General features: G+C 45.5%; 1 protein-coding gene across 1 annotated transcript in view; it reads right to left on the bottom strand.

The window, feature by feature from the left end:
- The window catches only part of PPP6R1 (protein phosphatase 6 regulatory subunit 1), a 48,269-nt gene that overhangs the window by 7,517 nt on the left and 21,244 nt on the right, over positions 1–19,508 (bottom strand). Inside the window, exons 3-18 of the mRNA XM_083710233.1 lie at positions 17,927–18,113; positions 15,999–16,136; positions 15,078–15,143; positions 13,500–13,612; positions 12,640–12,753; positions 11,881–12,046; positions 11,259–11,411; positions 10,256–10,399; positions 9,710–9,774; positions 8,786–8,901; positions 6,810–6,895; positions 6,256–6,345; positions 5,503–5,600; positions 3,355–3,412; positions 3,109–3,257; positions 269–611 (exon numbers count right to left, since the gene is read on the bottom strand). Of these exons, the coding sequence (XP_083566359.1) occupies positions 269–611; positions 3,109–3,257; positions 3,355–3,412; positions 5,503–5,600; positions 6,256–6,345; positions 6,810–6,895; positions 8,786–8,901; positions 9,710–9,774; positions 10,256–10,399; positions 11,259–11,411; positions 11,881–12,046; positions 12,640–12,753; positions 13,500–13,612; positions 15,078–15,143; positions 15,999–16,136; positions 17,927–18,113 (2,086 nt within the window). The remainder of the gene's footprint in view (positions 1–268; positions 612–3,108; positions 3,258–3,354; positions 3,413–5,502; positions 5,601–6,255; positions 6,346–6,809; positions 6,896–8,785; positions 8,902–9,709; positions 9,775–10,255; positions 10,400–11,258; positions 11,412–11,880; positions 12,047–12,639; positions 12,754–13,499; positions 13,613–15,077; positions 15,144–15,998; positions 16,137–17,926; positions 18,114–19,508) is intronic.

The following is a 19,508-nucleotide window of genomic DNA, read 5'->3' as shown; positions in this document are numbered from 1 at the left end:
GATAAATCACCGTATTTTTCGCTCTTTAAAACGCACCAGACCATAAGACGCACCTAGTTTTTGGAGGAGGAAAACAAGAAAAAAAGAATATTCTGAATCCCAGAAGCCAAAACAGCAAGAGGGATCACTGCGTAGTGAAAGCAGAGATCCCTCTTGCTGTTCTGGCTTCTGGGATACCTGCATAGCCTGCATTTGCTCCATAGGACGCACACACATTTCCCTTACTTTTTAGGAGGGAAAAAGTGAGTCTAATAGAGCAAAAAAATACGGTATTTCCCCATGTGGCTAAGAATTGGTATGCTGCTAGCTCCCTCCCACTCCCAAAGCTTGTCTGTGTTGGATTCTCCTGTTCCTTATTTGTAGTGGAACATCCCCAAGTCAATAAGCAGATGTGACAAGCCTCCCTTTCACCCTCTACCAAATCCCTCCCTCGGACCACATGGGTCTCTCTGGAGCCCTGACCTCCTGACGTTCTCTCCACCTCCGTCTGTTCTCCGCAACCGTTGCTGACATGTGTGGCATCTCCATCTCCCCCACCGGGATCTTCCTCCTCGCCTCCTTCTCCCTCTTCTGAGTCTTCGCTGTCCTCACTATCTGTGCTGCCAAGGCTCCTGCTTAAAACGAAAAGGGGAGGAGGGGAAGAAAGGAAGAGAGATATTTCAGATCATGCGCACAGCAGGCACGTTTCTCCATCCCAACCCTGTTGGACAAATGGGAGATACTACCCCTCTCTCCGCACCAGAAACACATGAAGCTGCCTCATATGAAGATGGACCACTGAGTCCCTCTAACCCAGTATTCACCTACTCTGACTGGCAGCAGGTCCTGGGCTCCAACCCCTGCTACGCAAGGTACTTTCCCCTGTCCCCTGCAGCAGCCTTTCTCAACCTGTGAGTCCCCCTAGCTAGCAGGCTAGGGATGATGGGAGTTGTAGTCCAACAACATCTGGGGACCCACAGGTTGAGAACCGCTGCCCTGGAGGTTCTGAGGATTCAGCCTGGGTCCTCGCTATGCAACCTGTATGCTGCCAGACACCCTTCAAGCACTGACTGAAATGCCAGGAGGAGAGAGGAATGAAAGAAACCAGGGCTGTGAAGGAGAACAGTTCTTTTATTCACAAGGAAATGGAAAGAAAACAATCTGATAGGATAAAGTAATTTGGGGGGGCGGGCTATTAAGAGAAATCCCTAGATGCAGCTAATGAAAAGGAAAATTCCTAGATCTAGCTAGCAATGGTAGAAAATTCAAGCATAAAGTTCAGGAAGTTAATTTCTGGCAATGACAAGACTGGCCTCAAAAAGGCCATTGCATTTGGAAATGCTAATAGAGAAGGGGTGTAAAGCAGTGGTTGGCCCAGCTGCTTTAGACAGCAGCTCCCATCATCCATTGTACCATTGGCCATGCTAGCTGGCGCTGATGGCAGCACCACATCTGAAGGAAAATATATTGTCTACCCCTCCAATAGGTTCCCAACAAGCTAAAGTACAGAGAGAGAGACAGAAAGCAGGAGCTCCACAGGGCTTTTATAAGATGTAGGCAACAAAACAGGGTCTCTCATTCAGTGAGAAAATTCCCACTTGTTGCAAAAAAGAGAAAAAGAATGAAACCAAAAGAGCAGAGACTGTAAAACCCAGCCTTCAGTATTAGAGTTATTAGACTAGGTAAGCGGGGGGGGGGGGGGGGGGACAACAGATCCCCCAAAGGAACATATAATTGGCATAAAACAGAGACCATCTTCAGGGGGACAAATAATGGCTGGGAAATAGGAGTGGGGAGAAGCAGACTTAAAAGACTGGCCACGTACATTTAGAAGAGGGAGGCAGATACTGTACACCAATTCATCGCAGTACAGGATTTCGTTACTACTAATAATAGTGCTATAAATTATTAAGCAATTTAGGCTGTGCTGAGTACTGTACAAATTACAAATTAGAAACCAGCTAGGCCCTGGCAGAAGGAGAAAAGGCTTTGTAGAAATGAAGCCCTTGTGGGCTTAGGAAAGCCACGAAGTAGCCACCTTATTCCTTGACCGAACGACTTAAAAGTAGGTAATAAAGCAGACCTGCGAAAGAAAGAGAAAGCAGCTTCTAGAAGTCCTGCCTAGGCAAGCGGGTGGGAGAGGGCTGCTTCCCCATTTGAGGATACCCTCTTCCCTATGAACAGAAAGCCCTAGCACAGCAAGTCTAAAGAGTCCAACTAAAGCAGTCTTCACCAACCTGGTGCCCCCTAGATGTTTGGGGACTACAACTCCCATCAGTCCCAGCCAGCATGGCCGAAGGCTGATTTAAAGAGACAGGACACAAAAAGGGAGGGGAAAGAACAGGATGACAACAACTGAGAAAAGTATGCTTTACACAGGACGTAACAAGACAATGAAAGCTAATTTTATAGGAGTCAAAGCAGGAGAAATATGAATTCATTGATATTAGTACATAGGATGGGCCTTCTCTGCAGTGGCTCCCCATCTGTGGAATGCTCTCCCCACGGAAGTTCGCCTGGCGCCTTCATTATACACCTTTAGGCACCAGGCAAAAACGTTCCTTTTTAACCAGGCCTTTGGATGATCTGATTGACATCCTATGCCCTTTTAAAATGTGTTTTTTTTGGGGGGGGGCTATAGGGTTGTTGATTTTTATTTTAATTATGCATTTTGTGGTTTTATATCTTGATTTTATTCTGTGAACTGCCCTGAGACCCCTGGGTATAGGGCGGCATATAAATTCAATAAGTAAATAAATAAAATTAGGGGAAAGAAAAAGGCCTGTGCTCTGGTATTTAATGTTGGGGAGTCAGTCAAAGTTGCACTTTACCAGCTGCATCTTATTCACTGTTCTGATTGTTTTAGCACACTTTAAATTCATGTACACCACCTTAAGGCAGATTGTACCAGGTGGTATATAAATATTTTTTACAAATATTAAATGCATGAAGTGCGCGTGGAAGAAGTTTATGAAAATCAAAGTGAGCACGATGAACATGAAGGAAAATTCTTCTGTGTGAAGGGAGGAAAGCAAGAGCGAAAGGAACCAATCGGCACCCTTAGTCCAAAGCCCATTTGGCACACCCCGGGAGTGCCAGGAGGTCTTTGGGCAGGGGATCGTCTCCTACCTGACTGTGGCAGGCTGTGCCATACCAGAAGAGACAGCAGCCTCCTTCTCCTGCCAGATGTCCTCCCCATCGGAACCGTCAGCCTCATCCTCATCGTCAAACTGCTGGATGCGCTCTTTGTAGCAGATGTCGAAGAGGTTGGAGTTGGGCTGTGAGAAATGGGTGGAGGAGAGAGATGGATCAGAGCCCAGGCCGGGTGCAGAGGGGAAGCAAAGAGGAGTAAAGCTCTAGAGGAGCAGCTCTTACGCTGTCGTCGTCAGCATTCAAGGAGAAGGTGATGTTGGCCGTCTTGTCAAAGGGAGCACTGGAAGAAAACAAGAAGACCGAGATGAAGGTCAGAATGTGACTGCACGTAGGCATGGGAAAGGACCAAGGCCTAGTTTGGGAAAGAACGTAGCACTGAACCTACCACGAAGCTTTGTTTTCTGGCGGGAGAAGGGATTGCCCCTCCCACTTGCTCCACTAGGCGGGGCCATGCAAATTAAGTTGCTCTTACCTCAAGAGATTGGAGATTGGGGGTGGTGGCATGAGACAGAGACAGCAGATTGCCTAAGGACATCTTAATTCATATAGAGAGGCAACTTCTCCCCACATGAGCATTTTCACAGATCCGCCTCCCCCACCTGGACAGGGTCCCCAAGCTAGTGTGCGCTTTGCCTTTGAACACTTCCCATAAGAAGAACTAGCTTCAGATCCCTTTTCTGTTCCTGGTATTATCTACGTAATGGCAGGGACAGCCATAGCGGCAGCCAGAACTAAAACACCCGTGAGTTGCTGTCAGGAGAGGAGAGGCCACCCAGGCCATCTACCAGCCATAGAATTGTAGAATCTAGGAACCTTTTGCACAATGTGGGGATCAAACCCATGACCTAGAGATTAGGAGTCTCATGCTCTACCAACCGAGCTACCAGTGTTTCTTCCATGCCTTTGTTGTTTTGTCCATCTTATTTCCAAAGGGTTCAGGGCACAAAGCTATACTTTAAAAGACACATACAAGAGGGAAGCTCAATATGTGCGCATGCAGAATACACCTGGGCTTTCACTTCTAGTCTGATCTGCTTGGGTAGTGCACCCTTAACCGGGGAAGAGGTAGGTGGCACTGCACTGATGCGGGGGACGGATGTAGCCCAACACCCCCGCCTGTGGCTGGAGAGGAGCATAGCAGCCTGTTAGGCATTACCTTTTCAGCTGTCGGAAGTGAGCACTGCAGGGCAGATAGGCAGAGAGAGGGAGAGAGGGAGAGAAAGAGAGAGAGAGGCAGACACATGAAATCAGGGGGGCTGGGAAAAGAAAGACTGCCCTGGGGTGGGGTGAGCGAATTCTCCATGTCACCCTAGACTCCCTCTATTGCGCTATTTCAGCCCTTTGGAAAGATGGGATTCATGCTGAAGCTGTTGCCAAAAAGGGGGGAGGGGAGGCAGAGGACAAACTCTTGGGCAATCTTTGCTGAGAACATTAAATATTTAGATGGTAACAGGACCCAGGAATCCAAGGCACCTTCCTCCTTACCAGGCAAGATGATCTAGTTAGTGACTTGAGCAAAACACGTTTGGAGCCAGAGACTCAGGTGGTAGCTGGGTCTGGAAGAAATCTCATTCTTCCTACTCAAGAACCTGGTCACCCTTCCATTCCAAATGGCTGACGGAACCTATCCTGCGCTGCTTGTGGGCTTCTCGGAAGCATTTCAATGGCCAGAAAGGGATGCAGGATGCTGGACAAGAACAGCCTTTGGTTTGACCCACTAGGGCTCTTTTTCATGATCCATTTTTTTCCCCAATGATCAAAAGAACAGAGGCTCAAGACTAGGCTGGAAATGTCTCCCCTTGCTTCCTGGGCCCTCCACCTGCCTTCTCAAGAGAAGACAAGCAACACTGGCTTACAGACCTCAGCCCCTTGCTCAGGATGAGCCTCTAACATCTCCTATAGGCAGAACTTCAGGACAAGAGGCCACAGACCACATGTCCCTTCCCAGGTCTACGTTGTGCATATTTCTTACTCCAGGACAAAACGCCCGGCACCAAGTGCCGTGTGCAAGTGCATGCAAATAACATGTGCCCCAGATTTTGCGGCAGGCCAGTGAATAATCTCTTTCTTGTTGGCAAGTACAAATGAGGCCAGGTGTCTCCACGCACCGCCAGCCCGAGCAGGTGCAATCCCATGTGGGGTTATGGACACTTCACCCCATCTAGAGTTGTGACTGTGAGCCCCGCAGGACAAGGATGCTTCCTTGCCGGAACTACGCAGAAACGCCCCTGATGCTGCGTGCTATTGTTGCCACTGGAGGCTATGCTTATTCTCAGCCAAAAGAGCACAGAGCAAGTAAAAAACAAGACGATGACACACAAGCACATCAAAGGGGAGAGGAAAGGGGAGGCCATGAACTGTGTCACTAACTTGACGTTCTCTTCTTGCTCGCCAAATTCCTCATCGTTAAAGCCAAAGTGGTCAATGAACGCTGAAGTCATCTGCTGCAGCTGGTAATCTACAAAGGCCTATAAAGAGGAGGAGGAAAAGGAAATGAGGGTAAATGTGAATTACAGTTCAAATGGAAATATGGGGGGGGGGGGGAAGGGTATAGGAAGAGAGAGGAGGAGAAACTTACTAGGCCCAATGGATCTACCTAAATGCTGTATGAGAACACATGAATACAATAGTCATTCCCACCCCCAGAAAAACTCCTAATCCAAATCTGCCAAGTGAACCCTGTTTGAACTCAGCTTACAGGAAGGAGCTCATCCCAAATATCCTTTGCTTGATGGCAAGCGGCATCTGCCCAGCATTTCGTTTAGCTGTTTCATATTGTATCACTTTGTAACCCACTTTTCTGGGTAAGAGATACAAAGCTGTGTACAAAGCAACTCATGGTGACAACAAAAAAGTACCAAAAGCGGAAACTAGGAGAACAGAATGCCAGGGTTCCACATGCAGTAAAGGGGGTGAGGAATGGGGCTGGCAGGATACAAATTAAAGTTTGTGGAGAAGAAAGAAGAAAATCAGGGGAAGCGACCAAAGCAGGCCTAAGAATTTTAGGCCTTGCTCCTGCTTATGGATGGGGAAATTGTTCTAGGTTTCTAAGCAAGCACACAGGTGGGAATGGTTCCAGCCCTGGCAAGACAAGGGGGCACAACTGGAAGGTGCCGCACTTGCCTGCTGCAGGACAGCCTCCTGAGGGAAGCTGAACTCCTTGAGGTCGTTCTCATCATCATCACTTGACGAGTGGAGATTGTGCATGTTAACCTGAAGGAAAGGAAGATGAAGGAATCCATTAAGTGAGTCTTCCAACGGGAATAAAACAAAATAAAGTACAGGGCAAAGACTGAGTGGCCAAGCCCCAGAGAATCAGCTAATAGAAACTACTATTCCCTGTGACCCTCCAGATGTTGACGGACCAACTCCCATCACCCCTGACCATTGGCCATAGGGCTGATGGGAGTTGTAGTTGTTCTACCAATTCCACTGCTACCAGCCAAGCTAAGCATTTTGGCAGACTCTGGCCAGCTGGAAAAGCAGCCCTTTAACCAAAAAACAAGTGCTTAATTCTGGAGCCCCAAAGTTCATTTTTCCAATGGCAGTGGTAAAACCTAGTACATGTGGCATGTGACAGTAACAGAGAGCGCTCCGATGGATGCATTCCAGAACCCTGCCAACCATTTTATAATCAGGAGTGGCTGGAGTGTAAGACACAAAGAGAGGGGACTCACAAGATCCACAGTGTTCTTCTTGTTAGTCTCCGACAAGGGCCCTGAGACAAACTTCTCCCACTGCTCCTGTTCCTCCTCAGGCAGCTCTGCAAAGTGGAACGTGTCAGCTCAGGTGGGTGAGATGGCAGAAGGACCTTACTTTATGATACACATTGTGGTAGCAAGTGGAGATGGCAAAATACAAGAGGGAGCGGCCACACACGAATGATAGCTTCAAGTCAAGGAACACCTCCCATCAGCCAGAAGAAATCTCCATTCCCTTTCCCCAGCTGTCACCCACCAGTTCCCTTTGTCTCTTCTTACCAAGACCAAGATCAGCAGAGGACCTTAGCTACCCTAGTTTGGGGGAATTTGGGATGAAAAGCAGTATAAAAATAAACCACCCTCTGGATCCAATAAGTTAATAAATCATTATGAAAGCTCACAGCAAGTGGAATTATGCGAGCAGTTAAACATTACTTTAGCCAATTACATTTGCTTCATTTGACAAATTCTCTTCAGGATGCTCACTTGAATGTTCCCCCACAGGTTGGCTTGATCTCTTCCAAATGTGTGCAAAGCAGTAGCTGTCACTGAATGAGGTCAAGCTCATTCACCATGTGTGAGCTGCCCGAATCCATTCCAAGCACATGAAATTTTGTTTAACATTACTTCCTGTTCCAAGAGAAGGTATAAGGGGAGAGGAACAGGATTTCATGTCTTTGAAATGGAAGCTCAACCCCACTTCTGAAATAATAGGGTCAGGTTGTGCTGGCCGGGGCTGATGGGGGCATCAGATTGAAGAAGGCTGCAACAGTTTATGAAATGGTTTACGAGATGTTTTTCCAGAAAGCCCCCCTCCCCCAAACTGCTACTGCCTTTGAACATAAAGTTTCTATATATAAGCTACCATGGCTAGCAGCCATTGACAGAGCTCTACTTCATGGATCAGTCTAACAATTCCCTTTTAAAGTCATCTAGGATCAGACCAAATATCTGTCTAGGAGAAATGCTTGCAATGTATATTGCAATGGATGAAGTGGACTCTGATGCAGAAAAGCTTATGGCATGATAGATTTGTTTAGTCTTCAAAATGCCACAAGCCTCTTTTATAAGTATGGATGGTATGAGATCAGCAATTGCATACTAGGAACTATGGGGGGGGGGGGAGGATTTTACATTCTTCCATGAGGTAAAAATAACAGAGCAAGCCATCAGGCCTTCTGTCTGCCCTCCCCATCTTCCCAATACAGACACAATCAAGTGGTGTCAACAGAAAAAGGAGAGCCCATCAGTTTTTCATGATTTTGACATGAATGCCTCTTATGGGCCCAAAACAATAAAAGCACTTTGTTACAACTACTGAGCCATGAAGACAGGATCAGGTAGCATGTTGAGCACTGGACTCTAATTCTGCAGAGATTCAGGTTCAAGTTCCCTTTCAGCCATGAAGCGTGTTGGCAGAAGTTAGACCAGCCACTCTCTCTCAGTCTAACCTACCACACAGGGAAGTTGTAAGTATAACATGGGGCTGGGGGCAGGCACCACATACACTGCCTTCAACTCCTTGGATAAAAATCTCCCTGCCTCCCCCAAAAACCCTAATTTCCCAGTCTCCAATGAATATAAATGCAGATTTCCAAACCTAAACAAATACACACCCATGGTATGCACATTTGCAGAATTATATAAACCCAGTTTTCTTTAACTTGGGTTCTTAAGGCTGAAGAATAGACCTAGAAAGGCAGTGATCTCCAGCTCCTGCTCAGATGGAAACTCCCTATATAAACAGCACATCCTACCCCAGACTCAGCGGCATTCCAGCACAGAGATGAGCCCCATATTTCTCCCACCAGAAAAGGCGAGGAGTGGAATTCCTTTGGCTTCCATGAGCCAAAGAGCTTACGCTTCAGGAACAAGGCCCTTCAAGAATCATTTGAGCGGACCCTATGCAGGGCACATGACCCTAACCCCCTTGGAGCTGCCAAACCCATTACCTTTCAAGAGCTGCTTGATAAGGGTGGAGTGGGGCCACTTCTCTGAGGCTTGAGCTAAGGCATTGGCAATGCGGGTAAGGTGCCCCATGTAGCCCTTGCGTCTTCCCCCATCAGACCTGCAACAGAAGATGGGAGAGGATGGAGACTCAAGGTTCCTGCAGGCCATGTTCCTTAGGAAATGAAAGGCACAGGTGGAATGACAGAGGAATGGGAGGCTTTAGAATCTGTATGGCCTTCGTAGGTTGAAGCTGGACAAACTGGCTTGATTATGCATAAGGGATGACCAGAAGGAACAGTCAGACTATTGCCCTGAACTGTAGAATGGATTGATCTCAGCACACTCCCACAGAAGACTAGAGGTTGTTGGAAGGAGTTACAGCAGCATGCATGCGCGCGCGCACACACACACACACTTTTTTAAACAAGTAGCAGGAATATTCCAGGTACATGGAGGAGTATAAGTATCCTGAGCAGGAGGTCAGGACCTTAAGGAATGGAAGACGCTAGCAAGCACCCCATGAAACACTATGAGCAAAAAGAGCCTTGAAGGACAGACTACCCAAACCAGCTATTTTGAACTACAATTCCCATCACCCCTTACCACTGGCCATGCTGGCTTGGGCTGAAAGGGAGTGGGGTTGGAGGGTACCAGGCTGAGGAAGGCTGCATTAGGGAATGAGCAGAAAGAACTCCAGGAAAAAGTGGGCACAGAAAGAGAGGGTCCGCCCACCCCAGTGTTATGTGACATTAGAATGCACTCCTAAAATTGCTGAATGCCATGGTTTGGAGATTCTGTATTCTGGAATCTTAGATTGCCATTGACGTCTGGGTCTGCCCAGGGCACTGGGTTTGTTCCAGGGGAGAGGGTTCAAGACCAGGGGAGATGGGGAGAGGAAAATCCAACCAAGACACCCCAGTACTCACTGTGATAGCTCATTTTCTTCCCAGGCAGACAAGATTCTTTGGATTAAGCGACACTTCTGCAGCAACTGCAAGGAGGAGCACAAAGGGGCTCATCACATAAGGGATGCCAGAACAGCAACACCACATTTCACTAAGAAGGATTCCAGTTTCTTAACAAGAACCCTAAAGGTTTCAAGCTTGCAGTTTAAAAGATTTCTGGTCCTCACTAGTGTACTGTAAAATCTAGACAAGTGTTGGTGGTTTCTGATGAAACTGAAGAAAACTGCAGATAGAAGATTCTGGATGTCAAACAGTGGGAGCCTTTCCCAGCTAGCCCATTCCCAAGGTGGGTTGCAATCCAGTGACTTGTCAACTAAGCCCAGACAACCACTTTCAACCCTATTCTACTCACTGTAGTTTTCTTAGCCCTGAAAACTGCCTTGATCCTCAATTCTCATCTCCCACTTTTCACGTGGGATCACAACCTTTTGCTCCTTTCTTCAACAATTCATGCCCCAACTCATACAAAGAGCTTGAAACCAAGGGTACCCCACAACCAAAACCTACATGTTGGATGACAGGGTTCTCTGGGAGGGGTTCCGAGTGGTTCTCAATGGTCTCATCCCCAGCATGGGAACTGAAAACATTGCTAAGGCAGGCCTCCACCTGAGCGTGCAAGAAGTTGTTATATGTGTACTTGAAGTAGAGGTCCTGGCAGAAAGAGAGAGAAGGAGAGAGAATGAATGAATGAATGAATGAATGAATGAATGAATAAATAAATAAATAAATAAATAAATAAAGCAAATCAGCACTTTATATTGTCTAAATCGTACGACTGATTACATTCACCCAAGTTAAGAATTGGCCACTCTTTGAAATACCACTGTCACACAAAAAAACCAGTGTTGTAAACTTGAAAATGTTAAACCACCAGCAACATTAAATCAGTTAAAAATATTTTAATCAGTAAGAAAAGAAACCCCCTCCCACAATTAACTGGGCAGATTTGTTTTTATTTCTTGTACTATGACTTTGAATCTGTCAACCAAGAATACTTAAATAAGGCAATCTCCCTAGAATTTTTTTGCAGCAGCTTCTTTCTAAAATACAACTTTGTTGTTATTTACACGATCATTTCAGGACAAGTCTTTTTTTTTAATGCTAGGGCTTGGTATCGTCCATCAAACAAATACAGTGGTACCTCTGGTTACGTAGTTAATTCCTTCCGGAGGTCCATTCTTAACCTGAAACTGTTCTTAACCTGAAGCACCACTTTAGCTAATGGGGCCTCCCGCTGCTGCCGCACAATTTCTGTTCTCATCCTGAAGGAAGTTCTTAACCTGAAGCACTATTTCTGGGTTAGCAGAGTCTATAACCTGAAGCGTATGTAACCTGAGGTACCACTGTACTGCAAAGACAACAAGCTTTCCAGAAGTATTGTTCTTCCTCCCCACCCCTGAAAAACAAAAGAACCTAACAAGCTTTTCAAGCTCCTAGAAACGTATGCATATTTTACCCTGGGAGAGCAGTGTCTGAGGCAACAGCCAGCAGGTGCCGTGCTGCTACTCACCAACATTGTGTCGAGGGCCCCGAGCTCTATAATCTCATCCTGCAGTGCTGCATTGTTGGTGCCCAATGAGCTGGCCAGCAGCTTCACCACGTGCAGGCGCGTGTTGCCCAACGGAGGGTCCAAGATCCCCCACGTCGTCTGCAGGGACTCTTTCTGCCAGAGGGAGAGGGCAAGAAGAGAGAGCATTCCAGGTCCATCACAAGCCCCTATTACACCTCAATACTCCCTTCTCACCTCACTGCTGGGCTGTGCCAGAGAAGGGACTCCAACCGCCGAGAGAGGATAAATTCAGGATAAACTATAATCATGGAATTTTTAGATTCTGCCCCCTTGCCTATAACGAGCCCAACCTGGTGCCCTTCGGATGGTCATGGGTTACAAACCCCCCAGCTGTGCTAGCTGGAGCTGATGGGAGTTTTAGTACATAACCATCTGGGGGGCACCAGGTTGGGGGAGGCTGTTTGAGGGCACTGTCTTGAGGATCCCACACCAGACAGAGGTGCTTGGACCCTTTGCACCCACAGAATACTATTAATTCTTGAAGTGGCCTCTAGGCCAAGCATGCTGCTGGAATCCCCCCAGCGTTTCCATGCCATCGAAGCAAGTGCACACACAAACCAACCTTTGGTGGGTCAAGCAGCAGCTGGTGAAGCTCCCTGAGACGCTGTTTGATGGCAAGCAGAGTGCCCAGACTGGCTTGGCTTGAAGCCACTTCACAGTTGGGCCCGGTCATCTCCATCTGCCCCTCCAGGTTGCAGTAAAAGCCCCCCATGCCGCCCAGCTCCGTCCTGCAAAGAAGAACAAGAGCAACCAGCATGTCTCAACATCCAGATCTAAGGGCTTCCGCAAAGGACAAACCTCAGCTACCTCAATTCTATGCCAAGGAAATTCAAACTGTTTGAATAAATTATGCCAATCAAGTCAGGTGTCGTGCATTAAGCTTTGAATCCTTTTCTCCCTCCTTATGTGCAATCCATTTTGCTTCCTGGATTCGTGTTGTTGGAGGGGGCTGGGACTACTTGAGGGGGAAAGGTTGCATTTATTTTCAGACTTGGGAGTAGCAAAAGGGAAAACACATTTAGTGAAATATATGGATGCTGGAGCCCGGTGGCCAACAGGATCAGGAAATCATTTCCAAAGCCAAGAGCCAGGCGACAGATCCTGAAGCCCTGACCTCCCTACACAGCTGCATCCAGATTTACTGGAGATTTTTTAAAAGACCTGGCATATCTGTTTTGACCACAACCTTCAGGGGCTTAGGTGTTTTTGTTTTCAAAGGGGAAAAGGGGATAACAGGATGCAACATTGCTGTACTGCAAACAGGATGCACCTGTTGCATTACAGCCTCTGCCTGTGCGTGTATAAGACCCACCCCACACACCTGGGTCTGCGCGGCTCCAACAGGGTCAGCAAGACCTGGATCCCATTGACAATGACAGACTCGCTCCGTTCTCCATCCAGCATATTGCTTAGCAGCTGCTCAATCGTCTCCTGCCTTGACACGAACAGGAATCGAAACTGGTTATTAAAATGGCCTGACACTCTCAGATGCTGCTTCTGTGTTTGTTTTTTTTAAAACTTAGCAATGGCACAAGTATATGATAAAAAAGAAAAATGCAATAGCAACCCACAATAACTTAGAAGGAGGTGAGACCCATCTGATATTCACAGCCACATCCTTGTCAGAGGCAGGGGCCCCTCGGCTTGGGATAAGCGGATTGTTGCACCTCAGCACCAGGTGAGGCATTGCTGCAAAGCAAGCAGGGCCTAGAAGCAAGGCTGGGCCGGTTTAAAGAGGTAAATTATTGAATGCTGACTATAATAGTCTTGCTGAATAAATTTAAACAACCTTCCATTAATTATTTTTTTTTATTAAAAAAAAACCACACCCCACTTTTCACCATCTAGGTGTCAAAGTGGTTTCCAAAGATCAAAGTACACATTATACAAAATCTAAATAAGAAAACGAACCTCAAAAATTAAAAAACCTCCGAAATACAAAGGTTTTACTCCATGTTGGTTAGTTTCAGTCCACATGCCCACCAAAATAAATATACAAAACATTTATAACTGGAAATGCAGTCGGGAATTCAATATCAGAAGAATCTTGACAAGCAGATGAGAGTTACATTCCCCCCCTTTTCTAAATTTTTATCGGCATTAGTTGAGACAACCTTTATGCCTGGCCTAAGGGTCTCTCTTATTCCCTACTGCCAGTGCTGCTACTGGCTTGGTACTCACTTCTCCAGTGTAGCCAGTAGCTGGTCAGGCTCAGGACTGTCCTGGATTGGGATCATCTGCTCACGGCTCAGCCGGATAATGTCACATAAGGACTGTGAAGCATTGGAATGCTGCTGTGTAGCAGGGATAAGGAGAGAAAATGAATTAAGACCTGCTCTAGAGGAAGCAATACTTTGACACACTTGGAGACTGTGGGTTGTATCAAATGCTCGCCCTACTCAGAGTAGACCCATTAAACCTGACTAACTAAGGTTCATTAGCATCAGTTGGTTTACACTGAGTACACCATAATTGGATACAACCCCATATTTAACCGATCACACTTTCCCTTTAGATGCTGTCCTCCTGCAGGATTACCCTTGAAACTAAAGACAGGTATGCAGTCTATTTAGCTGCCCTCCATTGCCTTAAAGCCCAGGGTTACATGCCACCTTGTCTTACTTGCAATCTGAGAATAATCATTGGAAGGTGCTCAAACTTCAGTAATTTTATTTGCTGAAAACATTTCCTATCCAGCCTTACAGTTCCAATACAGCTCACAATATAAAACCACAAGACAAATGTATTACGGACAGCAAACAATAGAAACCTCATCAACACCAGACACCTCAAAACAAAGAGCAAGCCTAGCAAGGAACTGTCATCAGCAGGAAGGTCTTGAGAGAATAAAATAGTTCTTGCCTGGCACCGAAAAGTGAAGCGTATAGGAGCCAAACGAACCTTTCTGGAAAGAGCACTCCAAAGATAGGGTGCCAGCACGGAAAAGACTCTGCATCTTTGTTGATACCTGTCTAAGCTCTGATGGAGGGGCCCTCCCACTATAAGCTAAATCTAATGAGCACATTCTACAGATAATCTGGTGCTAAGCTGTTTATGGCATTATAGGCCAAAGCTTGTACCTTATTTCCCAGTGTGCTTCCAAACAGAATTTAGCACGTCTTTAAAAAAACAACAACTGTGGAATGCTCACATTAGTCACGTTTCTACTGTATTATTGACCAGCTTATGTTTCTGAGCAGTTTATTTCCATAGCGGAAGGACATTTAAAGGTTTATAGCATGATTGCAGACCATCCTTCTCCCATCTGCAGAAGAGATGCTTCACCTTTCTGCACAATTGGATAGACTGCTCCTGAATCCTCACAGAGGATGGCATCATGTTCCTTCTTTAATAGCTTAAATGCTATAAAATCTCCAGATACCATGTTTAGAATACGATACAACCAAGGCATGCATAAGTGGCACTGGTCTGCTTGATTTTGAATACCAGTCGGGGTTGGTTTCACTAAGCTCAACTTTGAAATAATCATCACAACGTAAGACACTAAGGCTGCAATCTTAGACACATTTGTTTGGGAGAAAAATCCCATTGAATGCAATGGGAGGAAATATGCATGGGATTAGGCTGCATGAAATACACCTGTTGAATTCCACCACAAGCAGTCTAGCATGTTTGGCTCCTACTGCGATCAGCTAACAGAAAGAAGTTCTAAGCCCTGACCACCCACCTACCCCACACAAAAACATACAGCCTTTCCAATGGAGGGCAGAAGAGCCCCAGGACACACTTAATACTTACATTGTCATCTTTTGAAGGGTCGATCATCCCAATGAGCCTCTGCACAATCTTCTCCTCATTAAGCCACTTTTGATTGAGGGGAGGGGGTGAAATGAACATGGATGGAAAGGTTAAGCAAGTATATTTCACTCCTGTTCCAGTTACCAACCAAAACCTCCCAGGGACAGAAGATTGCACTCATATGCATTCAATTTTATCTTACAGTGCTGACCTCTGTGCCCCATTGTTTCTCTAAAGGTTCTACCAATATCATTGGAATCTTATTGGTAAATGCCATGCAATTTGGACTTTGGGAGCCCTCAAAACACAAGACCTTCAAATGAGGATGATGTGAGAGATAAGCTTCCCAACTTAGGGTTGGCTATTCTATAGAACAAGAGTATTCTGAAATCAGGTATGTATCCACACAACCCCTATGAGAACGCCAGACGTCAGTGCAGAGGTATAGAGCATCAATTCATTTTGAAGGGTGGCACCTCAAATTCCAGAACAGATGGCTGGTTGTTCAATAAGGAAACATGGACTAAATTTGCTTTATCACCTTTCAACAAAAAAGGGCAAACCTCTATTTGGGTAGCTGATTCTGCTGTTTCTCTTACACTGCTTATCCAGATAAGCAAACTAGAACCCACAAGAACAATAAACTGAATGCGCCCCAAACACCAGCATTTCTAAGATTCACATCAGGGGCACTTGGGGAAATAATGAAGATATTCTCCAGCTGAGCCTGTAGCTTGAGATCTTTCCCTTCTAAATGTTCCAGTGAATAGGGCAAATATGTTTCTAAAACCTTTCATTCTGCGAATGATGAAACTTTCAAACACAACGATTGAGGACTGAATGTGAAATTGTGCTGCTTGCCATTTCAAGAGAGAGGAAGGAAGGTGAGACAGTTAGGAGTGCCTGCAGGAGGACCCTTACATTGAACACATCTTGTCTGAGCTGTGGCTGCTCCACACAGGTGAGGAGCCGCAACAGGAGGTCCATGATGGCCGAGGTACCGATGTGGCATAGCAGCAGGTTGACAAAATCATCCTTCTTGCGCAGGAAGGCAACTATCTGGAAGACAGCAGAGCAAGTAAGTGAGGTGAAAGGGATGAGACGGGAAGGAAAGGAAAGGAAAGGAAAGGAAAGGAAAGGAAAGGAAAGGAGAGTCTTCTCAAGTAAGCTTGCACAGTGTTGTGGTGACACTGGAATCAAACATTGGCACAGAAAGGAGATATGGCATACATTTCTTATGAGCCAGTCTACAATTGGGTTCAAGTTCCTTAAATAGGTAAAGGCCGTACAGTGGTACCTTGGGTTAAGTACTTAATTCATTCTGGAAGTCTGTTCTTAACCTGAAACTGTTCTTAAAGCACCACTTTAGCTAATGGGGCCTCCCGCTGCCGGAGTATGATTTCTGTTCTCATCCTGAAGCAAAGTTCTTTGCCTGAGGTACTATTTCTGGGTTAGCGGAGTCTGTAACCTGAAGCGTCTGTAACCTGAAGCATATGTAACCTGAGGTATCACTGTACTGAACATCTGTCTCATCATTAGGTTGTCAAATTTTTGCAAGATTGTTGTGGTGCAACGGTTAGAGTAGGGGTAGGAAACGTGGTGCCTTCCAGATGTTGTTAGACTACAACTCCTATTAGCCCCAGTCAACAAAGCTAGACAGTCAAAGATGATAAGAGTTGTAGTCCAGGTGTTGTTGGATGGCATGGTTATTAGCTATCCCTGAGTTAAGCCGTTCCTGGGTTAAAGCGTCTGACCAGGACTGGGGAGGGAGTTCAAGTTCCTACTCAGCAGTAAAGCTCACTAGAGGATCTTGGGTCACTCACTGTCAGCCTGACTTAACTTACAAGGTTGTTCTGAGGACAAATGGGGGGTGGGGAAGAGAGAAAAAGTACATGTGCAATCTTAAACTCCTTGTAAGAAGAGCAAGATACAAAAACAATAAATACAGAAATACTGTTAGCCAATTTGAGTTTCTTCAGAAAGAGAAAGGAAGGTCAAGTCTGTTTATTTTTTAAAAATAAAACAATCTGAGCAGATACTTTTGGCATCATAAGGATTAAAAAAAACTTGCTTGGCTACAGAACTTGGTGGGTGACCATGGGATAGTAACTCACCCAACATAAATCATGAGAAGGCCATGAAGATAGAAAGGAACACACACCATGTATGCTACCCTGAGATTCTCTGAGGAAGGCAGAATAGAGTACATAAATGGTTTTTAATGAATGTATACCGGAACTATTAAGAACAGAGGAGCAGCCCTGCTGAATCAGACTGAAGGCCCATGCAGTCCAGGATCCTATTTCACAAGCTGATCAACCAGATACACCTCAAAATTCACTAGCTTGAAAAGCCCAATATTGATACTTATTTCTGACATGCTTCAAGTCACCATGAGATTATTTTGCAGCATCATTTTCACATGATCTATACTAATTCAGGGTGCATCTTTGTATGATGACAGCGAGTATTTAGCACATCAGGGATTCCGAATAAATGCTTGAGAGCCAATAGGCTCCCCCATGTGGACTACATCAAGTGTTGCCACATGAGGATGTAGCAGTTAGAAAATATTCATCACGTATTTCCTAATGAGCTCACTTGCCAGGGCTTCTGTAAGTTATTTGGGAGGACCTAATGAGCATTCTCAGGAGTAAGTTCCCTGAGCCACATGAAGCCATTTAGGGGACAGGGACATTTAATCAAAATATTTAAGGGCTGCCTTTTGCTAGAGCATCATTTAAAAATTCACACTACAAATTTAAGGCAGTAGTATTAGCAATTTTTAAAAGCATGGAAGAGTTAAAACTGGCATAGCGCCCAACTGAGATGAGCACATGCAAAGATACCTGATCAGTCTTGCGGTTGATAAGGATCCCCATGACCTTGCTGAAGAAGCTAGCCAGCAGCGGGTTGAGGATACCGCCAGTCTGCAGGAAGCCGTAGAGGCGCCGCAAGAGAGACTCGTCCTCTCCCAATGCGTCGTTTATCTGGGTGACATCTGATGTCAGGATCTCACACGACACACTTGGATACCTATAAGAGAGAGACTTTTAAAAAAGCAAATACACAACCAGACCTGCTGCATAATCATCGCCACCAGCCTCTTCCTTTTGAGAGAACGTTGTGTGGCTGTGCTGGCCCACCTGCCTGGCAAGATCTATCAGTATCTCCAAAACAAGAGATACCTACCATATTTGTGTTTTAGTTTAGGACAAAATAATGTTCTGCAGCAAGATAATCCCAAATTCAGCCCCATGAAAAGCCAGTTCTTACAATCTGTATGAAATACATCAGGAGGTCAGGAAGATTTCCTTATTCCACATACTTTATTCTATTTATTCAAGTCAGAGAGAGAGGACCAAGGTGAATACAGGGCTTTGGCCCATCAATCACTGAAAAGGTGTCAATTCCCTTCTTTGGTTACTGAAATTTTAGCAGACACTGACCATGTACTTTCAATATTATTTTCATTCTACTCCATGTTTGTTTTAATCGAAGCAGGTTTTCAAACTGCCAAATTCTGCACACATCATCAAAATTCAGAGCTCATACAGCAATCATGGAATATATGCACAGCTTTGTTATCAGATCAACAGGCCTACCTACCCTCCCTCCCTAACTCCTACTCTAAGACTTAGTTGGCTACAACCCTAGAAGATTTATGATGCAGTGACATCTATGGCTTAATGCACAAATACACTAGAGAACTTTTCAAGTTTAAGTTATTAAGTTTCCTTTCAGTTGATGCATAACGCTTTCTTCTGACAGCAACCAGGTTTCATTCATTCCCAAGATGGTCTAAATATAGAACAACTATATTGCTATTAGTGAAGGTACTGGGCCAGCTTGGAGGCAACATTCCAGGCTTTATAAGCAATGGTTTATTAATCTAGGAACAAACATAAAGTCTGCACACTCCTCGCTTGCCACTCGCCTTGTAGGTCAGCTTCAGTGCAGAGAGCCCAAGTTGTTTTAAAACAGAATTCTCCCTCATGTTCAGAACAGGAACTGTGGCTCAACGCTAAGCAGGAACTCCAAGCCAGAGCTAATGCCCAGGTCCAATGTTTGCTTCTGGCACAAGAAACCATGGTTTATGAAGCCTGGAATTATATGCCCACCCAATGTGAAACCATAGTTCAGAATGTACAGGCAATACATCATTCAGAGCTGCTCCTCTGTTCCAATTTCCCATATGCTCACAACTCACACCAAACCACAGTTAGCAGAAACTATGGTTTCCAATCATGGTTTCCCAACTTGCTGCAAATCATGGTTTGTCAATTCAGATATCACTTGGATTTATAGTTTAGCATGGTGTCTCAATAAAGCTGATGCCTTGACTTTCCCCATTAAAAATAAAATAAAAAGCAGCAACCATGCAGTTTTCTACCACCCCGCCCCCATGGACAGCTGAACCACTAAAGAACC

This window comes from Podarcis gaigeae (genome assembly GCF_964106915.1).
Source record: "Podarcis gaigeae genome assembly, chromosome: 13".
Classification (NCBI taxonomy): Eukaryota; Metazoa; Chordata; class Lepidosauria; order Squamata; family Lacertidae; genus Podarcis; species Podarcis gaigeae.
Note: the sequence above shows the minus strand (reverse complement) of the source record. Positions and strands in the feature narration are given on the sequence as shown.